General features: G+C 39.1%; 1 protein-coding gene across 1 annotated transcript in view; it reads left to right on the forward strand.

Moving 5' to 3' along the window:
• LOC127657117 (sodium/potassium/calcium exchanger 4-like) overlaps nucleotides 1–17,110 on the forward strand; it is an 85,334-nt gene that overhangs the window by 10,650 nt on the left and 57,574 nt on the right. The window contains exon 2 of the mRNA XM_052145771.1: nucleotides 2,091–2,204. Within this exon, the coding sequence (XP_052001731.1) occupies nucleotides 2,091–2,204 (114 nt within the window). The remainder of the gene's footprint in view (nucleotides 1–2,090; nucleotides 2,205–17,110) is intronic.

Genomic DNA, 17,110 nt, shown 5'->3' on the forward strand with positions numbered 1-17,110 from the left:
TGAAATCAAGGTGTCTTGATTCCTCAAATGTTGTTATACAATATGTGTATCATGTCATGAGTGCATGATGACAGAATCTTCATTTTTGGATAACTATTGGGTAATTCAACTGAGAATTGTGATCATTCACTCACGATCAACAGTGTCCAAACATCTCCTTTAATGTTTTACCAAAGAATGTGTGTTTGGAACAGCATATAAACACACACACACACACACACACACACACACACACACACACACACACACACACACACACACACACAAATGGGTTCAGCTGCAGTGCCAACTGTCCAATAAATGTTACCCTTAATATGTGCATAATTAGATAAATGTGATTATGCTTTTTTGGACCTCCCTATAAATCCTCATGATGAAATTATGGTGCCCATAGAAAGGGAAAATATATGAGACGTGAGGACCTAGTTCAGGCTCCGGCTGTTATGAGAAACCCTATGCATGACAATCCTTCACACCAAAATTTCTGAATTTCCAAAGTATAAACCCCTTGGGGTGCTAGCCACAATACAGTGCACATCTTTTATTAAAGGAATAGCTCACACAATTTTTTTATTTACTCACCCTCATGTCATGTCCAAACTGTATGATATTTTTCTGCACCGTACTTGATTCACCTCCACATCCTCCATTACTGCAGCCGCTGCACCTGCCTGTTGATCTCATGCTCCAACATTCCCTCACTTGTAAACAAATCCCCAATATACTTAGATGACTCATACAGGTTGGAAGCAAGCAGCTTTCCCAAGTGGTGAAGACAATCCACCCTATTCCGGCAGGAAACCATGGCCTCAGATTTCTAGGTGCTGACCCTCATCTCAACCTCTTCACACTCTGCTGCAACCTGCCCTAGTGTGTGCTGGAGTTCACAGCCTGATGATGACAACAGGACTACATCTTCTGCAAATAGCAACGATGCAATACTGAGGCCCACATACTGGACACACTCCGCACCTCGGCTGTGCCTCAAAATCCCGTCCATGAAAACTGCGATTAGGATTGGTGACATGGGACAGCCCTGATGGTGTCCAACACCCACTGGGAACAGTGATTAAGATATGATGTTTATATCCGTACAATGCAAGTAAACACTTTCAAGCTCCAAAAAGGGCATAGAGGCAGCAGGTAATCCATACAACTTGACTGGTTTAAATCATGACTACAGAAGTGATGGTGCTCTGCACATGTGTCAAGCGCTATGAAGTATATTCCTGCTTGAAATCATAATCGTGACGAGAAGAATGCAGAGGGCAAGATTTAAAGTTAAAAAAAAAAGTTGGATTTTTTCCTGTTTCTCACTCCAAACGATTGTCTCACTTCAGAAGATATGAATTAAACTTGGTTTATGGTCTACCTTCTATCTTGCCTTTTGTTCTTTTAGGAGCTTGAAAGTGTTGGACCCTATCGACTTGCACTGCATGAACAAAAACGCCCCATTTGCATCAAAATATCTTCTTTTGTGTTCTGCAGAAGAAAGTCATATGAGTTTGAGAGGTGGGTAAATTATGAGAATTATAATTTTTGGGTGAACTATCCCTTTAAGGACCCAAAAGTATCATAAAAGTGGTCCATGTGACTCTTGCACCATCTTACAAGTCATCTAAAGGTTTTGTTGAAAATCTACATTCATTAAAACATATTTGGTGTTCTGTAAAAAGTCGTATGTGTTGGGAATAATATGAGGTGAGTAAATTATTACACAATTTTGGGTGAACTACCAATTTAAACTTGATCACAGTCTACCATTCTTCAAAAAAACGGTAGCCCCGCCCTAAATTTACGCCATCAGTTTAGGTTGGCAGAGAGCTGACTCCCAGGTTTTTCAGCTGTGCAAAGACAAAATGCAGTAAATACTGAGTTATGACTAAAATTCGGTCTATGCTACGATTTAGAGCAAACGGAGTGTGAAAATTGCAGTAACTACAAAATCCACTGTAAAACCAAATAACTTGGAAGCCATTTTTTCAGTTTCAGTGTTGTAGTTAGTGCGTTTTGCTGTTGTAGGGCAGATTTTATGTAAGGTATTTCAAAAAATAATGTGCGACTCAAGTGTGTGTGTGTGTCTTCATTAGGTCATGGACTGGTGCTTCAGGAGAGGTTTGATGCACCCAAAGATCATCTGGGCCGCAGACTTATGGCCACAGTAGGAGACAATGAGACTGAGGAGAAGAACTGCACAGAGCCAGGTAATGCATAATTCACATTGATAATTCATTTTGAGAAAAGACTTCACTCTATCGCAGTGCTTCTCAGCTGGGTTGCAGGTCTTTACTGATTGCATCACAGACAGCAGGGAAAAACGATGTTTAATGCAAATTATAAAATACATTTAACCATATAATCATGTGTTGTTTTGTTAGCAAAATAAATAGGCTTCTCAACTTCGAAAAGGGAGAAGAAAACACTTCCCAATCCCATATCATTTGTGGTTATTGTCAAAAGCTGCGAGTTCAAACAAGCTCTACTGTGTTTTGGTGCACGTTCTATCATTTAGCGACTCTTGGTATCGTGGTTAATACTATTTAGCTCTGTGTGTGTTCCATGTGTTAGGCTGGTAAATTAGGCTTTTTCTGTAGTTTATGCATTTAAAAAAAGTTTAAATAATGCTTGTTAACTGTGTTGGGTCACAACTTGACATCCAATAAAAGAAATCTTGGTCCTGTATTGGACATTTATTGGCTTCAGACAGATGCCCATTCCATTGCCATCAAAACTGACAATACTAATTTAAGATACTGTATGAATCTTATACATTTATACAAATGGAACCTAGACTTGCCAACATATTGATATTAATTGTTTGCCCAGTTAATTAAAGTGGCGCTCTTTATCGCTAGAGGCAGCATTGTGGAAAGAAAAAAAAAAACAGTTCTGAGAGTAGATTTGTAATCATGACAGAAATGGATCTACTGGCTTTACACTGTGCATTCTATAAATAGAAGCAGGAAAGCTATTTTTAGATGTTATGTCCTCCCAACATCTCTTTGACCATGGGTGATGCTGAGCTAGATGAGGATATCTCAGGAGTCCTGGCATCTCTGTGCTGCAGGCCCTTCTCATTAGGCGTATCTAATTTGCCAAGCCACACAGTCCCGTTAATGTGACCCCACACACCCTGTGCTATTGTGAGATTATGGAAGGTTTCAGGGGTCGTCTCTATTAGAGCTGGGGAAGTTTGTCATTGCAGTCTGATTAAATCTGCCCTATTAAATTGCTCTTTGTCCTTAAGGAATGTTTCCGGGATTGTGGAACAGGATTATTATTATATTGTAATTTTAGTTTTTATTTCCATTTGTATTTTCTGTTTGTACTTTCTATTTAGAGTAATGCATCAACAGATATAATTTAAATATGTTAAACAGCAATACATTTTCTCAGGGCCGTCTACAGTAGTTATCACTGTTCAGTGGCATTGTTGGATGAATGTTTCCCATTTTGAAATATAATACGTATGCAGACTGATCGCACTAGCAATAGTAGGTTGAAGGTTTTGCTGCTGAAATCGCTCTGTGCTTACCGATATTCGAAACACTGCCCCAAGTGGTCAAAGCTGGAAGTATTGTTGCATTGCACTGTGTGCTACAGTTTTCTGGTGAAATGTCCACAGAGTGGGCAATTTTTGATATCCCTCAAGAATTTGGGTGAACATGGCAGCATCCATTTTTCCTTCAATCCTGACCAATTGCCCAGTCCCCGCTGAAGAGAAACACCCCCTCAACATAATGTTGCCACCACCATGCTTCACAATAGGTATGGTACACAGGTTCTGTGTTTGGTTTTCTCCAAATATAGCACTTGGAGTTCTGTCCAAATAGTTGTTTGTCACATCTGACCTTAAAACCTTTTGCCGCATGGCATCAGAATCCTCCAAGTGTTTTTCTTTTTTTTTCTTCTGCAAAGTACAAACGAGTCTTAGTGTGGCACTTTTTCAGAAGCGGCTTCTACCTTACCACCCTGCCATACAGGCCAGATTTGTGTAAAGCTTAGGAGATTGTCATCACATGCACAGACCGATCAGTCTCAGCCATGAGGGCTTGCAAATCCTTCAAAGTTGCCTTTGACCTCTAAATAGATTCCCTGATCAATATCATCCTGGCAACTGCCAAGCAATCTAGGCACGATTTTAATGGTGCCGTGTGCTTTCCACTTCTTAATATTGCTCTGAATGCTACTCAGTCTCTCAGCAATGAGGAGGGCAAGTTTATATCTTTATGTACACTCCTCCTAACCTGTGCCGTTCTCTAGCCGTTATCCTGGAGCCCTTTTGCAAGTAGGATTTTGACACTGCATGATGACCTTCTATAGGCACCTTTTTTTTTTTTTAAGTGTATTAATGTTTTTGTTGATGTTAATAACAGTGGTGTGGAATTGCGCTGCCGTCAAGGGCTGACACCGTCGATCTTCACCATGAGTGTGAAATCATGCTGTGTGTGTGTGTGTGTGTGTGTGTGTGTGTGTGTGGTCTCTGGCAGCTACATGAGTGAGAAGGGGGAAGAAAGTTGAGATGTGTCCATCTCTGTCAGCCGCCTGCCGAGCTGAAGGGCAGGTAGAGGTCACACTGGCTGTCACGGTCACGAAATGTTTGCTTGTGTTTTCGTCCGTGTGTGTGAGAATGAAGAGCACTTCTTTCTCACTGCTGTTACTGAACATTACATAATGCTGAGTAAGTCCCTTTTTTGTTTGTGACCATAATTATTCGATTAAGGTCCATACTGGTTAGGCGTGTGCAGACCTGCATATTTCCAAAATCGACTATTCGATTTAATATTGATTTATATTTAAAATTTTTGTATAAATTATCTCCTCCGAAAATGTTATTTATTGCGTTTACACGATCCAGACTTCCTATTAATACAGGCATGTCAGCAGTCTAGTTCAGATTTCTTGTAACCGGAGTATTGACTAAATCAGTTTTTGGCAATTAAATTACATATAAATAATCGTAATATGCCCACATTCTGTTTAATATCAGAATATCACTGTGCATGTGAATTCAGATGGAGAATATCCAACCAACATTTAGTTAAATTTAGGGCTGGTCAGTTTTTCACATTTTTCCAATTAATTTGAATTTGCATTTTGACACTTTTTTAAATGTATTTTTATAATTGAGAAATCGAGATTTTACAAAAGAAATATAGCAAACGCTAAAGTTAGATATGTTGTAAATCCACCAAAAGCTGAATAAGGAAGAGGAATAATAATTCATGGTGCTCGTATTTTATGCCACTCCCGATCTGATCAGCTGCACATGTGTGGTATGGCGGAGACTGATATAAAAGACAGCGGTAATATTCCCAGAACGATTGTATACAGTGTGATTGTAGCTCAGCTTCCTCCATCATGCTGGTATACTCTGGCTTAAGACCATAGCTGGCCTCAGCGTGCACATGTTGATGAACGGTCTCATATATTTTTACCCATAAAAAGCGTTAGTTGCGTGACAGTTATGGTAGCTTCATTTCAAACAATGGAGAGGTTATATATGGGAGAATCAAATATCCACTGCTCCTTTTGCTATGATGATTCAGATAGATCCCTAATTATTGCCTTGTTCTGTGTGTTTCAAGTGTTCTGCATCTATAGCCAGCATTTGATCATTTTGACAAACTTTGCCAATTGAATTGTAATGATAAATTATTCCTTAATCAGCGAGAACTGCTAGAGTGTGCGTCTATCTGCAGGGGTTTATGAATATACACACTCATTGTTTGCTATACAAGGAGTACTTTCTAGATAAATTTGATGATTTCTAGATATTGATTTCTAGATAATCTTGGTTTAAAAGTTGAAAAAATAGAATCGTGAATCTTTACCATATCGCCCAGCTCTAGTTCATTTAGCATGATTTGTTTTTCTGTGGTAATACCGCTGATGTTACTGTTCAACTCTGTTTCTTTTGAGCTGTGGCCCTGATATAAGATGGCTTGTTTCCAATATGCATCTCAGTATCCATCCAATAATGTCCTGTATTCCTTTAACAATTGATCTTCACTTACCGTAAATACAGTTCCCACACTTTATGCTCTCTTTGTAATCGGTTCAAGTTTAATGTTTAGCAAAAAGAGTAGGTTGAGTTTATTTTATTTGCTGTTTCTGAATGCTTTATAGGCTCTATGCACGTCGCAGTTCCGGGTTCGTGTGTACTAGGCTATCAACTTCCGGTTCAACTTCCTGTTTATACACAGACAGATATGGCTCTCTTTTATAGTCGTTGTCTTCAGGACTTACCTCGTCTGACAGTAAATGATGTAGACCGACTCATAAAAAAATCATGTGCTGCTCCCAACAGCAAGCGGGAAAAAGGATTTAAAATGTACATCGGCAGCTATATCGACAACTATGAGGGTAAGTAGCTAACGTACTTACTATATTAACCCCTCAGGTTGTGTTCGGGTCATTTTGACCCGGTGAAAATTGTAATTAGTTAATGTTATCGCATTGGACTGAAACTTAGTGACTTTGTTCACAAAGGGTATAACTACTTCTCAAATGTTTTTGAGAAAAATTTAAATGAAATGAAACGTGCGGGGCACAACGTAACGTGGGGCTAGTTGTAATACACTGGTTTTAAATACTTCCACACATGCCAGCATGACGAAACCTCTTTTACTGTCTATGGACGAAACTTAGTGTATTTACTAGTTGCCATATCAGCACTACAGAGAAAAAAAATGCGCTAAAATTCAGAAATCGTTGTAAGATATCACTGAGCATGTATTTAACCTTAGCAAAATTATTTTTCTTACTATGTTGATTTTTCATCTCTATTTTTTTTGTTTATTTAAATGTAGGCAAATCTGATACATTAAAAAATGTCATTATTTTATATGAACAAGTTAATAATTGTATTTTATTGAGAAAATATTTTGGTTTGACTTGTATATATTTTTTGTATATATTATGGGACATCATCAACATCCCAGGCGCCCCTGCCCAACCTTCTATTCCCATCCAAAGCTATAGGCTTGAGCCAACCACATGCGCTTATGTGTTATCAGAGGAGGAACATGTATATATGAAATCGCTACAGGTGTCATTCGACATGGCCCACAGGGTTGAAGCTGCAACACGGGAGCAGAGCTCATGCCAGGAATGGCATCGACTGAGAAAGATGCGAGTCACATCTACACGCTTTCACGAGGCATGCCATGTTCGCTGTCATACATCTTCTGAAAATCTGGCACACAGAATTTTGAGAGGGACTGTCATGACGAAGGACATGAGGAGAGGAATCGATATGGAGCCAGTTGCCGTGACAGAGTATTGCAGTTTAAAAAATGTGAATTATTCACCCTGCGGGTTCATTATACACCCTGATGCTCCATGGCTGGGATGCTCTCCCGATGGAGTCGTTTTCGATCCTTCTGACAACCCACCATTTGGCCTGCTGGAAATAAAATGCCCCAACATCCAGAGTTATGTTGACTGTCCCTACCTCAAAATGTCAGATGGTTCTTTGCAGCTTAGGAGGCAGCACAAGTATTACTGGCAAGTGCAAGGTCAGATCTTCCTAACAGATTTTGAGTGGTGTGATTTTGTTGTATGTGCGCAGGAGGACATGCTTGTTGAGCGTATATACAAAAATATTGATGTAATGCGCACCATTAGAGACCGAGCAGATCTGTTTTTTTTTTTTACCACTACCTACTGAAGTGTTTGAATGTTTAGGTCATTTTTAGATAACCAGTGAAGTATTTCTCAATTTCTACAATTGTACAAATGTTGCTTTATTTAATGACTGTGTGTTACAGTGTGGCCACATACCACTGGTGGTCCATTCAATTATAATATACAGCATTATATTTATTGTATTCTTATTTATTTACACTATAAACAATATTTACATATATACACAAAATACTCTATATATATATATATATATATATATATACAGTGAGGAAAATAAGTATTTGAACACCCTGCTATTTTGCAAGTTCTCCCACTTAGAAATCATGGAGGGGTCTGAAATTGTCATCGTAGGTGCATGTCCACTGTGAGAGACATAATCTAAAAAAAAAAATCCAGAAATCACAATGTATGATTTTTTAACTATTTATTTGTATGATACAGCTGCAAATAAGTATTTGAACACCTGAGAAAATCAATGTTAATATTTGGTACAGTAGCCTTTGTTTGCAATTAAACGTTTCTTGTAGTTTTTCCACCAGGTTTGCACACACTGCAGGAGGGATTTTGGCCCACTCCTCCACACAGATCTTCTCTAGATCAGTCAGGTTTCTGGGCTGTCGCTGAGAAACACGGAGTTTGAGCTCCCTCCAAAGATTCTCTATTGGGTTTAGGTCTGGAGACTGGCTAGGCCATGCCAGAACCTTGATATGCTTCTTACAGAGCCACTCCTTGGTTATCCTGGCTGTGTGCTTCGGGTCATTGTCATGTTGGAAGCCCCAGCCTCGACCCATCTTCAATGCTCTAACTGAGGGAAGGAGGTTGTTCCCCAAAATCTCGCAATACATGGCCCCGGTCATCCTCTCCTTAATACAGTGCAGTCAGCCCTGTCCCATGTGCAGAAAAACACCCCCAAAGCATGATGCTACCACCCCCATGCTTCACAGTAGGGATGGTGTTCTTGGGATGGTACTCATCATTCTTCTTCCTCCAAACACGGTTAGTGGAATTATGACCAAAAGGTCTCATCTGACCACATGACTTTCTCCCATGACTCCTCTGGATCATCCAAATGGTCATTGGCAAACTTAAGACGGGCCTTGACATGTGCTGGTTTAAGCAGGGGAACCTTCCGTGCCATGCATGATTTCAAACCGTGACGTCTTAGTGTATTACCAACAGTAACCTTGGAAACGGTGGTCCCAGCTCTTTTCAGGTCATTGACCAGCTCCTCCCGTGTAGTTCTGGGCTGATTTTTCACCTTTCTTAGGATCATTGAGACCCCACGAGGTGAGATCTTGCACGGAGCCCCAGTCCGAGGGAGATTGACAGTCATGTTTAGCTTCTTCCATTTTCTAATGATTGCTCCAACAGTGGACCTTTTTTCACCAAGCTGCTTGGCGATTTCCCTGTAGCCCTTTCCAGCCTTGTGGAGGTGTACAATTTTGTCTCTAGTGTCTTTGGACAGCTCTTTGGTCTTGGCCATGTTAGTAGTTGGATACTTACTGATTGTATGGGGTGGACAGGTGTCTTTATGCAGCTAACGACCTCAAACAGGTGCATCTAATTTAGGATAATAAATGGAGTGGAGGTGGACATTTTAAAGGCAGACTAACAGGTCTTTGAGGGTCAGAATTCTAGCTGATAGACAGGTGATCAAATACTTATTTGCAGCTGTATCATACAAATAAATAGTTAAAGAATCATACATTGTGATTTCTGGATTTTTTTTTTAGATTATGTCTCTCACAGTGGACATGCACCTACGATGACAATTTCAGACCCTCCATGATTTCTAAGTGGGAGAACTTGCAAAATAGCAGGGTGTTCAAATACTTATTTTCCTCACTGTGTATATATATATATATATATATATATATATATATATATATATACACACACACATACTATATTTATACAATATAATATATATACACCTATCTATTATATTACATTAGACATGTATATGCACATATATATTTAGTTAATAAATACATATGTTATGCATTATGAAATTATAATAAAAAATGCATAAGGAAACACTGTCTTAGCTTTGTCTGTTGATCAGAGTTATGAACAGAGTGTGAAATCCATAGTTTTTACAAAAGTATATGTACAATATTTACATTTACCTTAGCACATTAACAAGGATGAGGGTTTTTAGACTCAGTGGCAAGGAAGAACTCGTCTATTGCAGGAAGTGCCCGAGTGTTTCCAGCCTCCTTGGTGACTTTGGAGTTGGTGACACGAATCATTCTGTGCGTTGCCGGTTCAATCAGTTCCCAGAAGGCCATCAGGTGGTTATAGGTTGCAAATCTGTCACATGGCATAAAAGACTTAGACTTAGCTTTATAATGTAGTAATTTCCAGTTTAGGAAATAAGAATGCTGAACTAAAAGTAACTGTTACAACAATCTTGTAATACATCACGAGTCATGAAAATTATGGAATTCGGTTTGTATGATTAAACTAACTCTGATTGCTGTTGAAGACAACAGATGTTATTCATACTTATAATTACAGTGAGGAAAATAAGTATTTGAACACCCTGCTATTTTGCAAGTTCTCCCACTTAGAAATCATGGAGGGGTCTGAAATTGTCATCGTAGGTGCATGTCCACTGTGAGAGACATAATAAAAAAAAAAAATCCAGAAATCACAATGTATGATTTTTTAACTATTTATTTGTATGATACAGCTGCAAATAAGTATTTGAACACCTGAGAAAATCAATGTTAATATTTGGTACAGTAGCCTTTGTTTGCAATTACAGAGGTCAAACGTTTCCTGTAGTTTTTCACCAGGTTTGCACACACTGCAGGAGGGATTTTGGCCCACTCCTCCACACAGATCTTCTCTAGATCAGTCAGGTTTCTGGGCTGTCGCTGAGAAACACAGAGTTTGAGCTCCCTCCAAAGATTCTCTATTGGGTTTAGGTCTGGAGACTGGCTAGGCCACGCCAGAACCTTGATATGCTTCTTACAGAGCCACTCCTTGGTTATCCTGGCTGTGTGCTTTGGGTCATTGTCATGTTGGAAGACCCAGCCTCGACCCATCTTCAATGCTCTAACTGAGGGAAGGAGGTTGTTCCCCAAAATCTCGCAATACATGGCCCCGGTCATCCTCTCCTTAATACAGTGCAGTCAGCCCTCTCCCATGTGCAGAAAAACACCCCCAAAGCATGATGCTACCACCCCCATGCTTCACAGTAGGGATGGTGTTCTTGGGATGGTACTCATGATTCTTCTTCCTCCAAACACGGTTAGTGAAATTATGACCAAAAAGTTCTATTTTGGTCTCATCTGACTACATGACTTTCTCCCATGACTCCTCTGGATCATCCAAATGGTCATTGGCAAACTTAAGACGGGCCTTGACATGTGCTGGTTTAAGCAGGGGAACCTTCCGTGCCATGCATGATTTCAAACCATGACGTCTTAGTGTATTACCAACAGTAACCTCGGAAACGGTGGTCCCAGCTCTTTTCAGGTCATTGACCAGCTCCTCCCGTGTAGTTCTGGGCTGATTTCTCACCTTTCTTAGGATCATTGAGACCCCACGAGGTGAGATCTTGCATGGAGCCCCAGTCCGAGGGAGATTGACAGTCATGTTTAGCTTCTTCCATTTTCTAATGATTGCTCCAACAGTGGACCTTTTTTCACCAAGCTGCTTGGCATTTTCCCCGTAGCCCTTTCTAGCCTTGTGGAGGTGTACAATTTTGTCTCTAGTGTCTTTGGACAGCTCTTTGGTCTTGGCCATGTTAGTAGTTGGATTCTTACTGATTGTATTGGGTGGACAGGTGTCTTTATGCAGCTAATGACCTCAAACAGGTGCATCTAATTTAGGATAATAAATGGAGTGGAGGTGGACATTTTAAAGGCAGACTAACAGGTCTTTGAGGGTCAGAATTCTAGCTGATAGACAGGTGATCAAATACTTATTTGCAGCTGTATCATACAAATAAATAGTTAAAAAATCCTATATTGTGATTTCTGGATTTTTTTTTTTTAGATTATGTCTCTCACAGTGGACATGCACCTACGATGACAATTTCAGACCCCTCCATGATTTCCAAGTGGGAGAACTTGCAAAATAGCAGGGTGTTCAAATACTTATTTTCCTCACTGTATGTTAGCCTATGTTGTTGTTTTTATTTTGGTCGGTGTAGCCTACTTTTACGTGCAGCTAGCTTATACAACTCCAATAATATTTAATAACAACGTGGACTAGTGTTTTCAAGACAAAGGCAACGCTATTACAAATGCTTATCACAGGCAATATAATTTTACCTTGTATAAAAGCGTATGTCCTCATCGGACCCAGCAAGTCTCAGGAGACCAAAGCGAAGTATGATCTTGGTCTGGTCCAACTGCTTCCGTAGATCTTCTATCTCCCTCGTCAACTCCTCATTTTCATGTAATACCATGTCCACAGCTGCAGCTTCGGGAACTGAACAATAATCGTGTCCAGTCCTCGTCAAAGTCCATATCTTGCTCTACGTCCGAGTCAGGATCAGGGGGCAGCGGTCTCTCTCGCCGTTCCCAAACACTCGACCGGAAACTGTTTGCCCAGTAGAGAGTGTAGTCGGAAACACGTCACAATACCCGCTGCATAGAGCCCATTCAGTTGTCCCAAGAGGTTTGCCTTCAAATCACTATTAAATAAAGTTATACTGTTGGTAGTTTCACAGTGCCAGGCTTTTGACTGCTGGCATAAAGTCCAGGGTGCATTGTAGGTTGTTCTAGCCAAATACTGTGCATCCCGCTTTGGGAGAAAGGAGCCTCAGCCTGTTTAGAGGCTGGTAAATCTAAGAATCAATGATATCCTAAGAGTAGACGTACAGCAAAGTGATGCAGAATGATACAGCTATTGCTGTGAATGTTCATACAGACAACAGAGAATTAGTTAAAATGTGTGACAACTGTTAGAGCCGTGGCCTAATGGTCAAACCAGAGACTTACTGGAGACAAACCAGAGCCATGGCCTCGTAGTCCAACCAGAGATCACTGGGATACTTATGAATGGGAGAAATCGTTAACTGAATATGGTGGCTCCAGGAATGTAAGTCCACCTTACAGTTAAAAGAGCCAGTCAGCGTTTTGAGACATTGCCTTTCAGTTTTCATCGAGCATGTGCATTAGCTGGGCCAGCCTGACAAATGCTTTTTGACCAATGGCGTGAGTTGGGTGTGGGACTATTTGTTTGTTTGAGCAACAGACGAAGGGAGGTGTATTCAGAAAGCTGTTTTGAAAATGGTGTTTATTTTTGCAATTTCTGTTTGGTGGTGCTAGTGGTGCAGAAATGACATACCTTAGCTTTAACATGTTTTTCATAAGGAACACAGAACATGGTTCTCTGCTAATTTTAAGTTCAGTGAGTGAGCGAGTAATTTGAACAGATTCAGTAAGGATGTGAGTCATCTGATTATTCAGTCCAAGAACAATACCGATGACTCATGTTTGATTCAGACCGATTCGCTAAAATTTAAATGGTCATTTAAAAGAGCAACACATTTAGCTATTTGTTTGCAAACTGGACTGAGTAATGCACTGCATGTTCAGTTTTTCTGAACAGTTAGTCAACAACTTTCTATTTAGTTGTCCTCACTATTTATTATTGTTGGTATATTATGTGGCTCCCAGTCATTCTCATCACAATTTATACAGTAAGCTCACAACTCAGCTAAAATATTTTTGCAATGGTGCCGTTTAGCTATGGCAGAGCTCCATTCCTGAATTGTAGTGCAGGAAACTAGAGGTCAATCGATTGTGGATTTTGCTGATACCAATAACTAAGCTAGTGGAAAAGACAGATTAATCGTCTTATATTTTTAATGGACGTGAATTTATTCAATGTTAAACCATTTTATAAGTCTTTCCTTACTGTAACAGGCACAGACATATAGTAGACAACAAGAGTCCAAAATGAAAACAATTCCAGATGCAGTTTATTGGGCATTAAAAATCCCAATAATAACCAGAATAAGAGTTGGTGCACACTTAAGCTTTGAGCCCACAAAACACCTGGGACTCTTATTTTGAAAACTCTGCCCTCCCAGCCCCACGAATCATTCTCTCTTACAATCATCTACTGAGTATTAAAATATAAACATTATAAAGTAAAACAGTCATAGGCTAATAAATGCTGTATACACAGTAATTTATCAAGATTTAGAGGCTGCTGTTCTAACCATAGAACCCTACAGCACAGGAAACGGGTCGTGTCTAGAAGGGATCCTTCTCTCGTCAATCTCGTGAGATTCTTACATGGTATTAATTTGAAGTCTCACAGCAACGAGTAGTGCTTGTAAAAGATTCTTTTAAATGGTCTGTTTTGATGAACAGTACGTTTTGATGATCAATTCAAGCTCTAAAATGAATATTGAATGAAATTGATAACTTTAGGCCTATGTATGTCTGCTACTTTCAGTCATGAGATATAGTTGGTCACTGGAGAATTACATCAGTCAGCTCAATTGTTGAGAGTCTGACTGGATGGTCAAGTGGTAAGTATTTGCCCCTTGTATAAGAAGTCCCAGGTTCTAATCTACTCAGATGCAACTTTATATTTTAATAAACAGATTGCATCCGCACTTCAGTGGATGTAAATCTTGAGTGGGGACACATTTATTTGCATTTTTCTTTGCGATTCGACCGGGAAGGAGTGTAAGCGGTGGAACACAAACTAAATCTCCACGAGATTTGTTTTTACATTTTCCAGTTCTAAAAGAGATAAACGTCTGTGTAAAGGTATTCAATGGAAAGGAGGAGGCGAGAACCGGCTTGACGATATAAATAATAGTTTTAATGATAAACTTAAAAGAAGACATAAACACACATGACGGACATGTCCGCTAACGATCTCTCTCTCCCGCACGGCCCTCTGCAGTCAGCCTTTAAACTTCACGGAGGCATAATTAGCCTAATACGGGACCGGGTGTGTAGGATTACGACCCAGCCCCGCCCTCCACCCTGCCACAGTCTGTAAAAAGCAGCTATTTAAAAAAAAAAACACACCAAACACAAACGCATTCATTTATGAATTACTATTAAAGTAAATCACAATAACATAATCTAATGTTTTAAAGTTAGATGTGCCTTAACATGAACTTATGTCAAAATATTACTGTATCCAAGAAACATGGGATGCTATATGAGATTCCAAGAAGGCAACAGGATTTCTTCTTTGTATTCTTAAATCAGAAGCTATTTGCTCTTCAGTTCAAATTGCAGAGACACTTAAGGAGCAGTGTGTCTTTAATTTTTAGTTTCCACTAGACTATTTCAGTGCAAATAGCAGGTATTTACACCTAGTGCAAATAGTCACGATGATGATGATGATAATGTTGTATTATTGATATTTTTGAAGTTTCTAATGCTTTCAATCATTAATACGCTGAGATTAGAGCAAAAAAGCACAGGCAAAGCATCTTAACAGAAAAGTTAATGCGAGAGGGATCCCTTCTAGACCCTTCTAGATTAATTATTAAAATAAAAATGCTACTAGCAGCTAGGGTTGTCATGTCACGATACCAAAATTTCATACCAATTAAATTTCATGATTCTCAAAACCAATTTCGATATCTCAGCAAAAATGTATAATATTCTATTGAAGAAAAAAAAAATATTCTGTTTAAAAAGTTAATCAATGGAAATAATACATTAATACAAATGCGTGTTTTTCAATAAAGAGAACATTGCTTTTTTTTTCTTTTTTTCTGAATTCCATGTTTTGAAATGTAATTAATCTTCAGCATCAAAAATTAATCAATACATTTTTGACTTTATTTGACAAAAAAATAAGATCAATGTAAAAAAAATGCAATGGTATGTTGAAAAGTAATTGTTCTATTTTCACATTATTAACTTTTGATGAGACGCCAATTTGATAATGAAATGTAATTCAACTTTAAAATGGAAAACACAGAATTTAGGGGGAAAATCGGAATTAGGAAATAAATAAAACCGATTTCATTGGTTCCTACTTGAAAAGCATTTAAAGAAATGTTTACATAAATGACAATTTATTATTTACATTTTTATTTAACTTGTAAAATAGGCTAAAGGAGTATGTTCAATAGCATTTGACCTATTTTTGCAATATTTTGGAAATTTGTATAGAGAATCGTGCAATTTTACTGGTATTGGTACAGACTACTGAAATCTTGGTATTATGACAGCCCTAGTAATCTTTTTATTAACAATTTTTATTGATTCACATTAAACGCAGGAAAACAAAGCATAAATTCACAATCAACAATTAACCTCCACCCTGGCCCCTAGCAACATCCCAGGGGTTATACATGAATATAGACTAACAAAAATATAATCGCACATATTGACAACTACACCTCTCCACTGCCCCTCCCTGAGAGCCCTCCAGAAATGCCAGATATCTTCCCCATTTCCCCACAAACAAGTTAAATTTCCCCAGTCTTCTAAATGACACTTCTTCAAGGACCGCCACCATCTCCGAGCACCACTCCTTAAATGAGGGTGCTCCATCCGACCTCTTTCCTCTTAACTATCGCTCTGGTGATCATGACACTGGTTTGGACCCAACTCTTTGTGTCTATTCCCTACGTCGATAACCGCCCCATTGCCCAAAATACAGAGTCTGGTGCAAAATGAAACTTGAGTGCCCAATACGTCACACACAAAACTATGAACCTTCAACCAAAGCTCCTGGATATTAACACACCACTAAAAAACATGGGTTTTGTCTCCATCCTCTGATTGGCATCACCAGTATGTGGGTGTGTCTAAGACTAGAATCAATGTAAAATCTTGAGTTGCATCCTTGCATCTCTAAATTGCAGACTTGATGTTTTTTAGAATCCTAGCCCACTCTCCCTCCAATGCAAAGTTTAAATCTTTCTCTCATAATCTCTTGATAAAAAGTTAAAGCTCCATCAACACAGCTGTAAATACCTAAAGAACTGAAATCTGGGAATCCCAAAATGTTGAACCAAATTTTCATAGGATCTCAACAGTCAGCTCTCATATAGGTCACAGAGTAGTAACCCCCCTCACAATCCACTCTGACCAGCAGAAAGGGGACTTATTAAAACATAATTTAGGGTTCAGCCATATGCTCGAGGCAACATTTAAATAAATGTCCAAATTAAACACTCTGTCCGTACACTTTTGTCCGTACCGAGTGCAAATGCGAGATAACAGGGTGTAACTTCACTTCTCTGGTTAGTTTGATAGGCTTTGTAATGGTAAAATAGGGGCAAGAACTACCTGTTCAATACAAAACCAGAGAGGGGCTCTCTCTGTTGGAAATGAGCCAAATGTCTGAGACTGAATGCATAATAATAAAACAATCTTAGGTAGGCCTAGCCCACCTTTGTCAATCGGCCTATGTAACATACGGAAATGTAATCTGGGATGTTTACCATTCCAAATGAAGTAATTTGCTATGCTATCAATTTACTTGAAACAAGAGAGGGGGACATCTA

The sequence above is a fragment of the Xyrauchen texanus genome, chromosome 16 (assembly GCF_025860055.1).
Source record: "Xyrauchen texanus isolate HMW12.3.18 chromosome 16, RBS_HiC_50CHRs, whole genome shotgun sequence".
NCBI classification, from domain to species: domain Eukaryota; kingdom Metazoa; phylum Chordata; class Actinopteri; order Cypriniformes; family Catostomidae; genus Xyrauchen; species Xyrauchen texanus.